At 33.4% G+C, this 19,137-nt stretch overlaps 1 protein-coding gene across 1 annotated transcript; it reads right to left on the bottom strand.

Annotated features, from left to right (window-relative positions):
* Nucleotides 1-1,084: 1,084 nt before the first annotated feature.
* LOC143200093 (uncharacterized) lies at nt 1,085-15,565 on the bottom strand. Its single transcript, XM_076410376.1, has 2 exons — nt 15,148-15,565; nt 1,085-1,441 (listed from the first exon to the last, which is right to left on the bottom strand). Exons 1-2 carry the CDS (start codon nt 15,356-15,358, stop codon nt 1,215-1,217), a joined length of 438 nt encoding a protein of 145 aa, XP_076266491.1. The 5' UTR covers nt 15,359-15,565; the 3' UTR covers nt 1,085-1,214.
* Between the last annotated feature and the right edge of the window lie 3,572 nt (nt 15,566-19,137).

The raw sequence follows: 19,137 nt of genomic DNA, 5'->3' as shown, positions 1-19,137 counted from the left end.
CAGTATGTTGTTTAAATAAAAAAGTATGTATTAGAAAATATATTACACTAGTTTCTTTGAGCAAAGCTTCAAAGCTTTGACATTTCTACAAAATATATTTGTATTTCCTATAACTAGTAAAGTCTTTATTTTAAAATTCAATGGTGGAAATTCTAATAAAACTATTGTGTAATAATATTATTTTCATCGGACTTAACATAATAATTATGAAACATATGTCTACCATTTCTGTCTGTTGACGGTTCAGAACATTGCGGTGATTTCTTTGGCATATACGGAAGGTAATCAGACCGTTACCGACGATGACCTTAAAGGAGCAGTAACGACAAACGTCAAGCATAACATTTAAATAACTGGCTCGTGTCTAGTAATCCGTTCATTCCGTAAATGATATTATTTATTCCGGTTCGAATAAAAATAATAAAATTTAAATATATAATTTAGTTATATATTTATTATAAATACTTTATTATGGCCGAAAATGTGTCTATATGACGATGATATAAGAAGTAATGATGTTGAAGAAGCAATTATTTCATCAGCCATTAATTGGATACGAACAAAGATGAACACTATATTTATATGAATAGTTGCTCTAAATAAATTAAATACAGGATAAAGTCATAAAATTGTAAAACTATGTAGTTATAAATATATATTTTTCGGTATTAGAGTACTTGTATATGTATTAGTACCATAATTCTACTGTATATTGTGTTAGGTAATATTTAGAATAAAAATACATAAAACCAAAATAGTTGTTTTTATATAAACTTAATATGTTATAGACACACAAAATTACATAATATTGATTATAATAATCAGTAAGTAAATTCAGTAAAGAATGTATCAATTTTAATTAGTTTAACTGTTGATAAAACAAGGCTAGGAAAGTTGAAATGCGTATAATTTCCATCAGAATAATTTCATTATCGTTACATTTATTATTCTTGACAGAAATGTTACTTTAAAACAACCAATACAAGCGTAACTACTTTCTTTTAGTAAACAGTTGTATGAAATACTTGTACACGATAATATATTTAAATAATTGTATACAACACAGTAGGTTCTTATTATTTATAATAAATAAATAAATTAATATTGATACACATAAATAAAAAGTGCAATAAAATTGACAACAAGTATATGTACAAAGTTCTAATTAGATTAAGTGCAATTTATTTTATGTCCATCAGGTAACAGATATTATTTTAATAACTATGCCCTCCTTTGAGTCCCATGACGGCAGCGAACAAGGCGAAGAAAAATCCTGCTAGTCCTGTAGCTCCTGTCAATAGAACGAGTCCTCCGATCATGACAGGAATCAGTGTAAAGAATTTCAGCTTATACGCTATAAGCAGAGGTAGCAGGTATCTCTTTAATTTTTTCCTGAAGCCACCCTTCTTTTTTCTACTCTCGAAATCATCTACGACTGCGTCTAAAAGAAAATAACAAAATTAGTTTCATCCAGATTATAGATAGAAAATAATAGCACTATTTTAAAACAGTGATTTACTTCGGAACTGCTTAAAATTCTGCAATAATTCCTCTTATTTCAAAGAACTAACGCCAATTTAAGTGAACGAAATTCTAGTAAATACATAAAGAATGAGAAAATCAAAAATATGAACCTAGAATAATCAAGAAGAAAATATCACGTATCTATAAGGATGAGTTGACGATAGGAAAACTTTGGGATTTAACACCCTCAGTTTATCAAATATTCCCAAAGTTTAATAAATTTATTTATGGAAAGTTATTCCATCCAATGAATACTTTTACAGGTCTGTATATAGTAGATCTACAGATCTCAACAGCTTTCCATACTCTTAGAAAGACTAGTGATGAGTGCTTTGAAGACTAGGGAGATTATAACAGGCCAATCGAATAAAAGTCCCCGGCCTGACACATAGATGGCGCTACTATAATTAAATCCATATATTTTTTCGCTAGCCTTATTAAATGCGTTAGTTATCCTCAAAAAATGTGTGTCTAAACTTGACAGCTGTCGGATCATTAGTTTGAGAATTATAGCATTTTGAGTGAAGTGGTGAACAAAATTGATAAAAAGGATAGCAAACTTAGCGTGTTGATAAAATATTGCTTTTTGAGAGAAAAAAAAAAGAAAAAACTTGGCTTGATGCCCAGTTTCCAGACAGTGCCCCAGCAAAATCAACCATCGATGATTGGTATGCTAAGTTTGGTTTAGACGTGGTGAAATGAGCGCCGAAGACGGTGAACGTAGTGGAAGCCCAAAAGAGATTGTTACCGATGCAAATATTAAAAAAAGTCCACTGAAACTGATTTTGAATGAGCGTAAATTGAAATTGAATAAAATAACAGACACTCCAAGGATATCAACTTAACGTGTACATCATATCATTCATGAATATGACTTGAATTTGACCAAAAATAATGACGAGTTGATGATTCGGAGCAGCGTTGGAAGATGATCAAGCATAATAAACTAGAGTTTTTGCGTCGATATGTGACAATAATACATGGCTCCATTATTTCACTCCGAAGTCCAATCTACAGTCATCCGTATGGACTGCATACGGTGAACCCGCTCCAAAGCGTGGGAAAACGCAACAGTCGAATGACAAGGTTATGGCGTCTGTATTTTGGGATGCGCATGGAATAATTTTCATCGACTGTCTTGAAAAAGGAAGGACCATCAACAGCGACTATTATATAACATTATTGGACTGTTTGAATGACGAAATCGCCGAAAAACGGCCACATTTGAAGGAAAAGAAAGTGCTGCTTCACCAAGATAATGCACCGTGTCACAAGTCAGTGAAAATGATGGCACAAATCCACGAATACGAATTGCTTCCTCATCCACCGAATTCTCCAGATCTGACACACAGCTACTATTTCCTGTTCTCAGATCTCAAAAGAATGCTCGCTGGGAAGAAATTTTCTTCGAATGAAGAGGTGATCGCGGATACTGAGGCTTATTTTGAAATAAAGGACAAATCGTACTACAAAAATGGTATCGAAAAGTTGGAGGGTCGTTATAATCATTGTATAACCCTTGAAGGGAATTACGTTGAGTAAAAAACACTAATTTTGTCAAAAAAAAATGTGTTTTACTATGGTAGGCCGGGGACTTTTCAATTGGCCTGTTATAAAGACCCGGGAACTTTTCAAATTTCCCTCGTATATTGTGGCTATTATTTGTACACTCACAATTGAAATTATAGAATTTTATTGCCATTTAATTAGTAACGGATTAAGTGATTCATTATTTATATAGATTAATTGGTGTTTTACAAATATCCGTTTTATAAAAAAAATGTGTTAGAAAATTAACCTGAATTGGTACAGATTAAAAGTTATTTTAAAATAACTTATAAAATATTTTATAACAAGATCTCGTAATAAATTCGAAGAATAATTCTAATTTTCAAATCAAACTATAATTATATGGTTCTTGTAATTAAATAAAATTATTATATACTCGGAATATGTAAAATATTGGTTTTTATTAGTTAGAGTAAATTTGTTTTGCTTGTTTCATTATTAGTAATTCAAATTATATTCTTTGCAAATCACATTAAGAATATTCTACTGTGATTAAAACGATTATTAATAACTCTATCCAAAATATTAGCTACAAGGGTGGTTCAAATATGATGTTATTAATATAAGTTTTGAAGGTTGCGGCTTGAGTTTGTGATAGCTGGGTCCCTTATTAACGGTGTGGCATAGTTTTCGTCGGGAGCGCATGTTTCAGGCGCGTGCTACGACCATGAGTGAATGTCAAATGCCGACCGCCGTAGCGCAACGTATTCATTTTCTAGTGCGAAATCAGTTCAGTAGTGCGTGCCTAAGTAGGGCTGCCGTGTTTAAATGGACCAAAGTATTCAAGGAGGGTCGCGAAACCGTCGAGAATGAGCCGCATGATTGTCGACCGCGAACCAGCATCACACCAGATAACAGTCACCGCGTAGAAAAACTCATTTTGGAGGACCGTAGGGTGAATGTTCGAGAGATTTCGGCTGAAGTCGTCATCAGTATTGGTAGTAAAGAGTCAATCATCTAGAAACACCTTCAATATAGCAAAATAACGGCGTGATGGGTTCCTAAACTGTTGAACTTCTAGCAAAAATTTACGCTGTTGAAAATTTGTCGCCGCTTCCTGACGCGATATGAGGCAGACGGGGACGGTTTTTTAATGCGAATCTTCACTACAGACGAGACATGGGTACACCGTTATCCTCCCGATGCGAGCAAGATGTAACCTGAAGAGTGGAAGAAGAAGGAAGAATCCAGAATAAACAAAGAAAACCAGGTCCGCGGGTAAGGTTCTGTATACGGTGTTATGGGATCGGCTGGTCGTGCTGTACGTCAATTTTCTGCGCACCCAACGTACCATTAATGCTGCACACCATTCTAACCTTCTGAAAACACACGTGAAACCCGCTTATCACCGGAGAAGCATTCAGCACAAAGTGCGATTCTTCTCCAGGATAACGCGCGCCCTCATACCGCGCGTCTCACGCTAGATACAATGTCCGAATTTGGGTGGGAGGTACTGGAACTCCCTCCTAGAGTCCAGATTTAACGCCCTGCGACTACCACATGTTTGGACCACTAAAAGAAGCCAGGAGGTCAAAGATTCAACACCGACGACAAGGTAGAGGAGTTCGTGCGCACATGCCTGTACGAGTTGTCCAAGGTATTCTTCGATACCGGCATCAAAAAACTTTTGGAAAGATGGACAAAATGCGTAACTAATGGTGGGAAATACCTAGAAAAACTATATTTTTTTTGTAAATTTTTTCAATAGTAAATAAACGTGTTAGAGTATTTGTCTCGATCATATTTGAATCACCCTCGTAGATTCTTACTAAACGGGCTAAAACCAATAACAAATTAGTCACCAACTCTCTGGTCTGATAAATATGTTATGACAAATTCTTGACATATATGTTTCTAATAAAATAGCTTTTGTTATTTTCAGAATAATAAATAAAAATGATATTGTAAATTGATGTAAATTGCTTCAAATTACATATAGTAACAAACATATAATAACGAATAAATTATGGATTTACTACCATAAAATTCTATTAAGAGCAGGATGAGCAGCAAATTATGTTGGAAAAATGGCATCGATATATTATTTAAAAACATATATTTGTAAAAAGGCTTTAGGGTAAATGATGTGGCTCGGTGAATGGAGGTAAAACGAAATGAAACAGTGGTGTTTACATTGTAACCGTTATTTATTTGCAATATAAAAAAATGTGAAAAATAGAAATTATAAAACGGATGGCAGCGGAGTTACCTGGAGACGAGACTTGGGCAGTCGATGGTGGCACGTCTAAACCAAACGAGGGTTGAGCACTGAATGACCGAAATACCCTTCAATAACATCCCAGATAAACGTCTCGGGGTTGCCGCCAGCTATTAGTTGTCGGGTTCTAGTTGGCGCTGCTGGCACCCCGCCCGTGTTCAACATCTGGGATTATATTTCTGGGTATTTTGTAGACCGTTATTCCACGATGTAAAATTCGACATGCCTCAAGGTTGCTACAAGGCGTTAGCTGGTTCAAGTTTTCTAGTTTTTCGTTTAAATATGGTTATAATCAAGATTAACTGGAAATAAGTCTATTACTTTGATATAAAAAACTGCTATAAAGTTTCAGTTAAAGATAATTTTTTCTCAAGTATTCCTGTCTTCCAACTCGATTTATTGACGATAAAATATATCAGGTTGCCGTTATCTTATACCGTTCGGTGTAAAGAATGTCAGCTTTTTTTAATGACATAATATTTTATTTCGAAAATATTTTTAGATAATAAGTTAGGTGTGTATATCTTTTTTTTTATTTAATTGTTTTTTTTATAACACTGCTCAGCAAAACAATTTCTCAACAGTTTTATTAAATCCTAAAAATGGGAGAATATGTTTATAACCATAATAATCTTTGAAGAATTATTTTTAAAAAGATTCTGAAGATTTTTTATTAGCATGTATAGGATTATTTCAATATCGAATAAAGATTTGTAATGGAATCTTTCCCTTAAGTAGTCGCTTAGCGCGTTTAAGTTTTTGGGGAAAAATCTAGATGGAAATCAATCAAATAAACAATTTAAACGTAATTTATTCCTAGGGATTTTTGATCTCGTTGTAGTTTAGTTATCTGTTTTTAGTTTGCAGACTCTATTTCTCAAAATTCGTTGTCATTTAATTGATAGAGGGCCATGCATCTTTTAATCAGTATTTAATTTTTAAATAAAATTGAAATATTTTTCTTCAAACATCTACTCTTTAATTTAATTTCGTATTGTCAAAGAAATAAAATTGTCTCTATGTTGATCAATATTATCTATAAGAAAGTTCACTTTGTCAGATCTAATTTGATGTATAAAGATGGTAAAATAATATTGTTTGGCTTTTTTTGGAAATTTTTTGTTTTGTCCAGAAATGAAATTAGTCGTCATCAGCCATTCTTTTTATGTAGTGTTGACTTGTGGCTACTGTCCCCGTGGCGGAAATTTAACAGTAGTTTGTGCAGCTTCATTGCAACCCAAGTAATATTCCAACAATTTTAAGATATGCAGAAAATTTTAAAGCAGACATTTTTAGAGCAGATTTCTTGTATTAGCATGTGTTTTATTTATGTGGTAAAGCTACAGCTAAAGTTTCAGTCAAATTAAACTAAATTTGTCATATAATCAATAAACTGTGATATGTATCTTTATTTATTTGGTCATTATTGATTAGAGAATATTGATAAAAATATCATTTTAAAATATATTTTTTATACATTGGCTGAGAAAAGAGAAAAGTATATAACCAGGATAATGGAAAAAGGTCGCCATAACAAGGTCTAATATTAGTTTTGATTATTTGTTCTTCGATTTATTTTTAATCATATATCTGGATGAACTAAATAAACCAAAGAGATAGTATTTAATTTCAACTATTATATATTAATTCAATTTTAATTACAAATGACTAGCAGATTTCTTAATAAATTTCCTTTTATATATATATATATATATATATATATATATATATATATATATATAATCAAAAGCCTAAAGTTTAACGTGGGCTCCGAACCACGGTCCTCGGGATTAAGCCTACCGACTGGCGAGTATCCAACTTTAGAAATCATCCCAGAAGACATCCGGTCTTACCCAACCTGGTTACTGTCGCGACTGTGATCATTTTCCTTGTCGGATTTTACACTCTTGCCTAGAACATTCACAAATTTTAAACAATCAGAAACATAAATTTACGACCATGCCCCAGCAGGATTCGAACCCGCGGCTATCGCAACAGTAGGAGGACCGTCCCATCGCCTTTACCACTGCGCCACCAAGCCGGCAAATTCCCGATTTGATACAGTGATCAAGCAGAACACGTCAAAATTTTGCCACTTCAGCTATGAATTTGCAATTATAGTGCCTTATAGGATATAACTTTTTTTGTTCTAAGAAACAATTTTTAACAACGTTAACAATAAAGTTTTTGGATTGGAAAATACCACTAAAGTCAAACACTGTAGCAATACATATAAATACTAAGGCTAATATTAATGTTAATATTCTAACCGTCAAAAATTAATAATTTTGCAGAAAATAGTTTTAGAAACCAACTCCAGGGACAAAATTCTTTATTCAAAGTTTGAAAATATCTTTAAAATAATTACTACCTAAAAATAATTTTCTATGACGTCTTTTTTAGATTAAATTATTTATTTGTAAATATCTATAACATAATCTCTTTGATCTATTTATTTTACTAAATACACAGAGCAATTTTAATTTAAATTATTCTAGGATTATTTTAGTTGTTACCGACTATGGAAAATAAATTAAGCATGTTATATTTTATTATAAACGGATTTAATTCCGTTGATATGCAGTGGTCGATATGGGTTTCAAAATATTTAGATAATTAAGTTGGTTCTACTCATCCGAATATAAATAATTTAATTTTAATAATTTAAAAGCTGGATGAAATTTGTTTTTATAATATTGTTAAATTAATAATTTATCGACAATGTTTTTTGTCATAATGTATTTTATAGATATTTTGTGGTTGCAAAATATTTTGATTAAGCTTTTATGTTCTTGTTTCGTAAAAATTATAACAACGGTACGCATACAAATGAAAAATTAAAAAAATAATAGAATTCTATTTTTAACATTTATTAGTTAACAGTTTAAGGTCAGTATATATGCAGTTTATGGTCATTTAACATTACAGATATAATGTATTTAAACGGTTTACTGTTAATTATGACAAGTTTTTAGTTGATATTCACACGACTTGATTTTTGACGACTTGACTTTGAATATTATGTTATGTAATACGGTTTTGGCATCTATTTAAAAAACTGGTGACCGATTGGTGTGTTTTCTAATAGACCCTCAGTGTCGCTTTATATCGCCATTCAATAAGTCGCCTTTTCTATCTGTAAAGTTAAATATAGTTTAAGTCAAATAATAGTTTTTTGTTTATTTCCCTTTTACAGAATATAACCGGCCCAATCGGTAGGATATTAAGACAAATCATAGGACTGCCCTATTTCGAATTCATTCAGTTAATCGGAATAAAATTAATTATCAAGTAAAAAAGACAGGTTGACTTTGAATTGGCAACGGTTCCACAGTTACTCGAAGCGTTTCTTGGTGTGGAGTTCTGGCGAAAGTATCGCAGCTAAAGTTGTAAGGTCACAAAAGGGGAATTGAAGGTAATCAAGGACTCTTAGCCATAAACAATTGCAAGTAAGAAACATTCAAGCTTTGAAAAACACCAGTCTATGGATTCCTGGTACATGAATTAGATTTCAAGGTCACCAAAGGAAGATCGAAGTTGCTGTGAATTGACATAGTCTAACGTAATTTGTGAAGAGGCTTGCTATTCACGGTGAGCGGCCACCAAAGGCAGATTGCTGTATATCAGTTTCTTAGCCCTAGACTATTGGAATCTGGAGCCATCAAAATTTGGAAGACCATTCCGTAAAGCCGTACCGTGGAAATTTAGGTAGATATAGTGCCTTTTCGAGGATCTTTAAAGACCCACTGGCGGACGAAAGTACAGGCGATACACAAACATAATTTTACAACAACTTTAAGCTATCCAGACTGAATAATGACCACGTACCTTGCTGTAACTATTCCTTTAGGAGGAAGGTGTTATATTATACGGCTCAGACTATCCGGCCATCTGTTTTTTGACTAACTGAATGGTGAACGAGTGCGAAAGGTGGGTCTGTTTTTACCCTCAGTCTCGTTTTGTATAACCGTTCAACAAGTCGCCTCTTATTTGCGGAAATTAAAAGTATTTTTAGTAAAATAATAGTTTTTTTAATACCCCTCCACAAAATATAACTTATATCCACTATAATATGAATAAAAACTGCTGAAATTCATCATATATCTTTTTAGTCGTGTTGTTAATGCTACAGTTAATTTTCAAGCAATTTCCGTTTAATAAGTATCAATTACAATTAGAAATTTATTTCCACTTCCATTAGAATTTTAATATATTATTATCAAATTATTTTTGCTTAAGACGTGTATATAATATACGAGAATGATCTGGATGGATGAAGGATATGCTCAGTAAGCAATACCATTTTCAGAACCCGTAATATGGAGAGAAGTAACTGAAAGGATATTCTCATATGTTAAATGATAACATTGTACATCTTGATAGAGAGTGTGTACCAAAACGGTTTCTTCTCACTAAAACGACAACGTAAGAAATATCCATTTAAAATCTTCAACACAGGCCAAGAGCAGTCACAATATGATTTTCTAAATAAAAATGGTCAAGTTGAACTAATTGAAATTTGTAGATAGAACACCTTGTTTGTATTTTTATCAAACATTGTATTGTTTTTTGTTTGTTTGCTTATTTGCGTCTTAAAATAACTTCATCATGGATGAGAGATACTCACCATGGATGATATAATAGCATCAGTTAAATGGTTGAAATATGTCGTAAAATTGTAAGTAAATATATTCACACTTTTATTGGCTGTATTACAGTTATGTTATTAAAAATGTGTTTCTTAAGAAAGCCAGTGATAAAACAATTTTATTATAGCTAAAAGGTAAGGATATTAAATGTTTCTCTTTAAAATACGTAAAAATGTATATAAAATTAGGGCGCGAAGACTAACTAGATTACTTTCGGAATGGTTATTTTTGGTTTAATTTGAACAGTAGTTGAAACAATTGTGATGAATGGTTGAATTGTGGTTTAGTAAATATTTTTGTAATTGTATAGCTAAGATTTCTTGTTGTAGAATTATTTTGTTCTTACAAAATAACCACTACGGTAGTTACTACTACCGTCATTTGATGAAAAGCGTTTTCCACTGAATAATGTCTTGGCGTGTTAGAAGATCCATCAGCTATAGAGTGTTAAATTTGGCGAATAAGTTAGCTGATGAAACAACTCATAGTTTAATTAATTGATTTTAGTCATACGTTTTCGTAAACAAGTGCTCATTTCATGAAAAGTATGTTTTCTTCTAGATACTGATACCTGGTTGAACCAGAACGTTGTAATAATAGTTTGTTAATTTTATTTATTTCTTAGTTTATTGTTTTATCTATTTTCGTGGTAGCAAGTGCACAATCATGAAGTAATAAGCACATTTTTTTTAAATCAAAAACTTGATTTCAAATATGCCTTTGACTGTGTCTTTTCTCATGTTAATGAAGATTTTGGACAAGTTTAATCAACCAGCCAGTCTAATTAGAAACTTTGATTTGGTGAAAACAGAATTACAGATTTACCTTTTCTAACTTTTTGACTTTAACTATTTTTTAAAAACAATGTTATCACTTATTTAGTTCTTCCATTATTAAAAGTTCACTAACATGCTAAATACAAATGTTTTCTAAACAACATACCAACGAAAATCGAAATGAAATTTTAATTTTGTTCTTATGAAAGATGATATATTAAAATGGCCTCGATTTTTTGTTTTGATTGATGCTCCTGGAATTCATTTGAACATAACCAAAACCACCAGTGCCTTTTCATTTTATAAAAAAATTGTTTTATGAATAATATAGCCAGAAAATTAATGAGTTAAATATTGAAATAAAATATAGAGGACTAATTGTTTAGAATTTTTCTTTACTGTTAGAAGAGGTCTAATCTAGGTGATTCATAGTTTATTTCTAATATACTTCGCTATTGCCTATTAATGGATTATTAACCTTAAGCCAATTAAGATTCAGTGACGTGGAGTTATGTAGGAGGGCTGAGTAGAATGGATGTCAAGATATGAGGGAGGAGTCAGATATGGAATAAGTCGGTATTTTAAAAACTAATCGATTTCTAAATCTTATATAGTCCTCTCATGATTTCTCTTTTAATATATTTAATATCTAAAGTCCGTAGATCTTTTGTTTTGTATTCTGAATGGCAATCATTTAAACGTGTAGGTTTTTTGATATTATATATTGATTTTAGAACAAGAAAATATGATCGAAGTAAAAATTTCCTGCCATTTATCGCATAAATATTTTAAATCATTCAAGAGTTATAGTATATCAGTATATAATGCTTGGTGTGTAAGGGAAATGAGAATTATTTTTATGCTGGTTTGTTACTTTAACGAAACACACGCGCAAAATGGGATGCAGCTTGGTGAGGTGACGCAGTGAGGGTCATGGCGAGTGTACGCGGGACGAAACTGTCAGACGCTGAAACCGATTGCAATTCTCGCTCCATAATAAAGCTGTACAAAGTAGTAGGCTTGGTACAATGGCAATTAATACTGCACTAATTACGGCTGAACTGGTGCGGAAGACGAATTCGAATCTGAAATGGTAATGTTTATCACCCAGATGGCTAGTAAAAGGTAATTGAGAAGTTGTATCTATAAAGAAGAAAGACTCACGAAGAATTTACTTTAAGTAAAGACTTTAGTGAATAATTTTAATTAAAGAATTTAATTCTCACGACTTGTGTCATACAAAACATCTCGAATCCACACAGATTCGATTAATTCTATTTCCATTTTTAAACATTAATCGTGACGTTAGACGAAAAACTACGACAAGAACACTGCGTTAGGCAGGATCACGTTAGCCCAAACTGCGCCACGGCACGCTGCGAAACAATATTGCACGATAGTTATTGTTCTTTAAACCAACAAAATCTCGCCGTGACTCACGTTGCGTCACCTCACCAAGATGCGTCTCATTTTCTGACTGGCCAAACACCCGAGACCAAATAATATCCGAACACTGTACCAAACAAAGCTAAAATCACTTTCTCGGGGATTAAAGTTACTGAAATAGGGGGACTAAACCTCAAAAGATGCGTGTATAAATTTGACAGCTGTCGGATCATTAGTTTGTGAATTATAGCATTTTGAGTGAAGCAATTCAACTTAAATTTAAACGTGGTGAAACACCGAAGACGGTGAACGCAGAGGATGCCCTAAAGAGGTTGTTACCGACGAAAACATTAAAAAAAAACACAAAATGATTTTGGATGACCGTAAAATAAAATTGAATGAAATAGCAGACACTCTAAATATACCAACTGAACGTGTAGGTCATATCATTCACGAATATTTGGGTACAAGAAAGCTCTGTTCAAAGTGGATGCCGCGCGAGCTCATTTTTGACCAAACACAACGGCGAGTTGATGATTCGGAGCAGTGTTTAAAGATGATCAAGTGCAATAAACCCGAGTGTTGGCGTCGATATGTGACAATGGATGAAACATTTCTCCATCTATTCACTCCGAAGTCCCATCGATAGTCATCCGAGTGGACTGCCCACGATGAACCCGCTGCAAAGCGTGGGAAAACGCAACAGTTGACTGGTAAGGTTATGGCGTCTGTATTTTGGTGTGCGCATGAAATAATTTTCACTGACTACCTTGAAAAGGGAAGGACAATCAATAGCAACTATTACATAGCGCTATTGGACCGTTTAAAGGACGAAATCACCGAAAAACGGACGCAGAGAAGAAAGTGCTGCTTTACCAAGACAATGCACCGTCTCACACGTCAGTGAAAACGATAACAAAAATTCATGAATTGGGCTTTGAATGGCTTCCTCATTCACGGCATTCTCCAGATCTGGAGCCCAGTGGCTATTTCCTGTTCTCAGATCTCAAAAGAATACTCGCTGAGAAGAAATTTTCGTCGAAAGAAGAGGTGATCGCCGAAACTGGGGTCTATTTTGAAGCAAAGGGCAAATTGTACTACAAAAATGGTATCGAAAAGTTGGGAGGTCGCTATAGTCACTATATCACCGTTAAAGGGAATTATCTTGAATAAAAAAAAAATTGCCAAAAAACTGTGTTTTACTATGGTAGGCCGGGGACTTTTCAATTGACCTGTTATGCTCTATATATTGTCTTGAACTACACTATTTACATCAGATTAAGCGCACAGTTAATTCCGAAAATTTTTTTATAATGAAATTGATTAATAATGAATAATGAAGTCGTTTGTTCAGACTGGATTTATAAGAACAAAACGATTATATGGCTTGAACTTCAACATCCCCTGTAGTTATTCACTGATTTCAGACATCTAATTCATGTATTAAATCTCTAGATCGGGAAAACTGTCTGAAGATGTCAATGCAAGGCTGTTTTGTCAATTTATTAAGAAGCTTGAAGCTTATAGAACTGAAATTCCACAACTAAATTATATTTTGGACATAAAAATAATTCTCGTGAAGTACAAGCCTTCGAAGTCTTTCACTAAGAGTGGGTTTTTGGTAGTCTGGTGATATCTATTCAACCCATTGTTTGTTATTCCTTTGCTGATGTCAAACTATCACTACTTGATTGAGTAGCATCTTTGAAGAATAAAACATTATTATGAGAAAAGGTGTTCATTAAAACCAATTTTTTCAACCAGGTGTATTTTTGGGTGAAGGATTATGTTAAACAGCATCTTTATTGTATATGGAACCAGGCAAAGCATTGCCAAAAAGTTACTGTTACTGCAGTATATATTTTGGGTTGGCGACTTGTTTGGTCTGTATACTTTGAACTTGTCAACTGTGAGCGCTGCAGAATAACCGATTATTTTTAGCCCAAATTGTTCAATATAGACGAAATTTCCACAGGACAACGCTTGGAGCTACAGGGTGTACCACATGATGAAAATTCTGCTAGACTTTTTCCTGTACTGATTTTTGAAGTCGCTGACTTATACCAATATTACCCATTCCATTGCTACAAGTTCTTCTGGATCTATGCAGATATGTTGTAGATTAGACTATTCAACTATATAAGCGATTCAGGAAGAAGCACAACTGATAAAACATACCTGATCTGCTATAAAGAAAACTAGTTTTATAGTTTAAAACTAGTAAAATAGTTTTACTTAGATTGAAGAAGTAGGAAACATAATATCAACATGATTCAAACTTATCAAAACAAAGTTCTTCGCATCATTGTTAACGCCCTGTGGTATATTAGAAATGAGGACATCTGCAAAGAGCTGAAGGTACCAACCGCCAGCGAATAAACAGCAAGAGACATTGCCTAAACATAAAACATAAAAACGTCGAAGTACTGCTCGACCACAGTGGACTCAACAGGAAGATGAAGAAGAACTTTGAACTAGTATAGTTAAATTATCTCTGAACACTGTGTCGTGTTTTAAAACTTTGTGAAATGCACTAATTGGGCTACATCCATCAAAGGTCAATTAAGTTTAGGTCTGAAATCTTAGATCAAGAATTTAAGAACAATGTGAAGAGGAAATTATTCGAAAGTTGTAGTTCTTATTACTAATATATATGAGTTTTTTAAAATTTTACTATTTATTATTAATATAATTTTAAATAGAAAAATTATATGAATGAATGTAAAGGATTAATAACAATGGAGTAATATTTTTGAAGCTTAAAATATATATAAATTGTTGTAAAGATTATAAAAGTATTTAATTACTAACAAATTATGTATCCAAAAGTACTTCATAAATATGATTTCTTTTTAAATATAAAGCAACCTCTTTATAAAATAAAACATAAATTAATGAAATAAAGCTATAATTACTATTAAAATTGGTTTATTTTTTGCCCCCCTCTTTTGATACACCGCTAGGGAAAGGTATAAACTGACTAATTAATGAAGAACTTAAAATGTAGTTAGATTCGAATTTGTACCTTGACGGTCCAGCTGCTTCCACCATCCTTCGAAATTGTTCGGTGACGTCAGTGACTCCATCAGTCGAGAGTCCACCAATTGATCCCTCTTGGCGATACGAGAAGAGTTTAGGGATTTCGCAGCCACTGTGCCGTAGTCCTCTTCGTTGCAACTGATCCTGCCAAATGGTTGCACCACCATTAAAGTTAACACCAACCACATCAAACGCATCTTAATTCGAACCCCGATCTCAGTCGCTGACCAGTACACACATAATCCGGCAGATCTAGATCTACCCGAAGTGAAATTCGGCTTTTTTCTGGTCTGGGTGTTTTGATTTTCTTTTTTTCTTTTTCGGGTTTGATTAGCGTTCGGTCGTACGCAAGACCGTCCCACCACTAGCGACGAGACCCGTTCACATACCGGGTCCTTTTGGCTTTAGCGGCCGCCTGAATTGAACTGATTCCACGTTATAATGTTAAATATTATCCGTGTTTACGCATGAATTCGCGGTAATAGCGAAACGAGCCAACTGTGGTATTTTTTACGGTACCGCCGGTACTGAGCGTCCGATTGTCAACTTGTGCCGCTGATTAAGATGATTGGCGGTTTGAAAAAAATATGCTAAATTGGCTCTTTATGTAACGCCCACCGTTTGATGGATCGGTTTTGGTCGGGTACGCATTTGGTGCGGATCAGGCGATGACAGAAAGGGAAATGGACCACCGTAGATCAATCGGTGGAAAGTTGGCGAAGATATCGTTAACCCAAATTTCTTTTCGATGTTCAATCTCAGTTCGGCGTAAAACTATAGATCACGTACACAAAATTTATATATTCGGCATACAAAAATATGTTACAGGTTTTAGCAGTGTTTTATTAATTTATGTCTTGCCTAATATAATAATAATGGGGTAATATTTTTGAAGCTTTCTAATAGAAGAATCTTAACTTAACTTAAATAAAATCAATAAAATTAATTTTAATTATTTTAATTAAAATTTGTAAATTCGTTTTAAAATCAGACAATATTTTCCTTCTCGTTTGATTCTAGTTAGAAGGAGAAACAATGCTATCTGATAAGTTCGAATATGCCGGCTTGGTTGGCACAGTGGTAAAGGCGACACGACGGTCCACCTACTGCTGCGATTGTCAGCGGGTTCGAGTCCTGCTGGGGCATGGTCGTAAATTTAAGTTTGTGATTGTTTAATATTTGTGATTGTCCCAGGCAAATGTGCAAAATTTAACAAGGAAAATGATCCTGCCATGCCAGTAACTGGACTGGGCAGGACCGGATGATTTCTAAGTTGGTCACTCGCCAGTCGATAGGCTTAGTGCCGAGGACCGTGGTTCGGAGCCCACGTTAAACTATAGCTCCAGTCCAGATAAACATATAAAGTTCGAACATGTAACCGAATGAGCCTGGTCTCCGGGTGTTAAACGTCTGCAAGATTCTTCAAAATATTAGATAGATTAACTACAGGTTATAAATTGGCAAACGTTGTTTCAACGCTTTGCATATTTTGGTAAATATAAAATCGCTGTTTATTATTACTCTGGTTGATAATGACTAAACCATTAGATAGTCATAATCATAAACAGATTTCGTCTCTAATCAGTTACTCAGAACCGTGTCTCGATAATGGAGGCCCCTCTTGAACATTTTTACTATTAAATACTAAGTTGTTGCGGTTTTCAATGAAAATATGTTTTACCGTGTGCCACAAAAAAGAAACCATCCTCATACGAAGCGGGTGACGAATCAAGATCAGCTTGATGTGAGCTCTATCGGATATTCAATATATTAAATATATAAAATATTCAATATAAACATGATTTAATACAATAATTTCAGAGGAAACTGTTAGTCGGGGAAGTATCCACAGAAAGTTTAGCATACCTGCAGCACTCAGAGGGATGTAGAACATACCTGTATACACTGTTGGATAATATACGATTTAAATGGTGCAAAGATAATCTACGATGAGACCAGACATTACTTTTAAAATAATAAAATTTTTAAAAGCATAAACTCTGCGAAGACTTATTATTTCAATTTGTGTATTTAGATGAGAGATGGATATTTCCGTATGGGACATTGGGTCACTTATGGTAAGATGATAATAAAAGTAGTGGTGATGAATGAAATAGTGTTAAGACTACAAAAGTTAATGCAAAATGGTAAACGTTGGAATAAAAGTAGGTTTTGTTAATCATAACATATATTAATAATTAATTGCTGATATATTGTTCTTCGTGCCGAAAATATTTTATTCCTGGCGCAGAGCTAGCGTTTCCCCTAAGTCCAACAGTGGGGAAATGAAGCATAACCATAACATACTTTGGCTATGGTTTGAAAATCAGCTTTTGAAGAACTTGGAGGAACCATCAGTTACTATTATGTACAATGCACCATTCCAGAGTACACTGGTGGAGATCTCAACAAGTGCATCGAAAAGGGCTGCAATTAAGCAATGGCTCCCAGTACATAAAATAGGTTTTGAAGAAACCATGTTAAAGAGTGAATTATTTATTAATGATAATTATGTTTCTCGGTAAATACAAATTATTAATTGTGTTTTATAAAATTTACTTTTTTAGAAATATACCTTAAAAAGATATATGCCAGATCAGGTTACTGAATAATATAGTCCCAGAGTATTACACCTTCCCTACACGGAGTGTGGCAAGGAATTATTATAATAGACATTAAGGTCGATAGGAATAAACAAATAAGAACTGTCTGGATATGTGAACAAAAAACATTGTCTACAACAACACTTTGGGTTTAGATGAACTCGATCGGATACATTGAAATCGTGAACAATTATTAGATGGATTGGAAATTAACAGCTTAGTTATTCACGTGAATAGCGATGCCTAAAATGACAGTGATTAAATGAAACTTCCTAAATGTAGGATTATGATTCAATGCCGACAATTACCTACAATAGATATGTGTGTAATTGTTCAGAATATACATGAGCATTGGGTTAAAATGTGTGAGGAGAGAAAGAATACTACCTGTTCTGGAGATATGGCAAATGCATTTGGCAGTATTCAGTGATTCAATCTAGTCTTATCCAAAAAGACGTATGCTAGTAGTAACAGAGCAAACTAAATAGTAAAACAGAGACATCAAAATAACTTTACAAGGAAACACTGCACCGAAGGAAACAAGAATTAAACATAAAAGGAATATATGCTCTCTAATGAAAGGAAATACATTACTTGAATATACATAATATATACATTAGATGTACTATAGTAAAAAATACATTATATTTGATAACATTTTTGTTTCGTTATCAAAATTAACCAAAATTCAGAGTTAATGCGACAACATTGCGACGTTTTGACGTCATTAATTTTGATGACATGAGCTCACTGTTCTATTAAACCGGCTATACAAGTCCTGCTTGTATATTGTGGCAGTGTAGTAGTGTGCTCAAACACACCATTGTGTATTTCCCAAATTAACATTAAATTAAACTACTTAATCCAAAGTTAACATTAAACACTTAAATACAATACAAGTTCATGTGGTTTAATTCGCGTCAATTTTCTGATTTTCTGCTTCTTTTACTAGTAAATATATTTCTTCTGTGTTGCTGTGATTTACGTGTCGCTGTGTGGGCAAATCCATCTCATTTTGATGTCATCCTGTAGTTATTTATTGGTTACATTAGGACAAGCATTGGTAATTAATCGAAGAATCTTGTCTTTGAATCGCTGTATTACTAGTTCGTATATATACTGATAAACCAATTTCTTTGATTTTAGGCCAAGTTGCGTGTACCAGTAGTACCGGAGAGTCAGTTTTTTTCGTAAAATACTACCTAATATTCAAGAAAATGGAAAAATTATTTATTGAAGTATTGACTATTTTATTCTAACAATCTTGCCTATACTTCAGGCAATTTATGGATGTCATACCAAAAAAAACTGTTTGTCCCTTTGAGCAAAACCATTCATCGAACCATTTTCTAACTACTTCGCTATTAGCGAAG

The sequence above is a fragment of the Rhynchophorus ferrugineus genome, unplaced genomic scaffold (assembly GCF_030347505.1).
Source record: "Rhynchophorus ferrugineus isolate W39M unplaced genomic scaffold, kcgeb_rfMv2 rfM7, whole genome shotgun sequence".
Taxonomy (NCBI): Eukaryota; Metazoa; Arthropoda; class Insecta; order Coleoptera; family Curculionidae; genus Rhynchophorus; species Rhynchophorus ferrugineus.
This window is presented reverse-complemented; position numbering and strand designations above follow the sequence as displayed.

What these genes read in the sequence shown, in the direction of transcription:
- LOC143200093 (XM_076410376.1), bottom strand. Translation starts at nt 15,358, where the DNA reads ATGCGTTTGATGTGGTTGGTGTTAACTTTAATGGTGGTGCAACCATTT. An exon ending in GAAGCAGCTGGACCGTCAAG is followed by an intron (nt 1,442 to 15,147) that starts GTACAAATTCGA and finishes ATTTTCTTTTAG; the next exon opens with ACGCAGTCGTAGATGATTTC.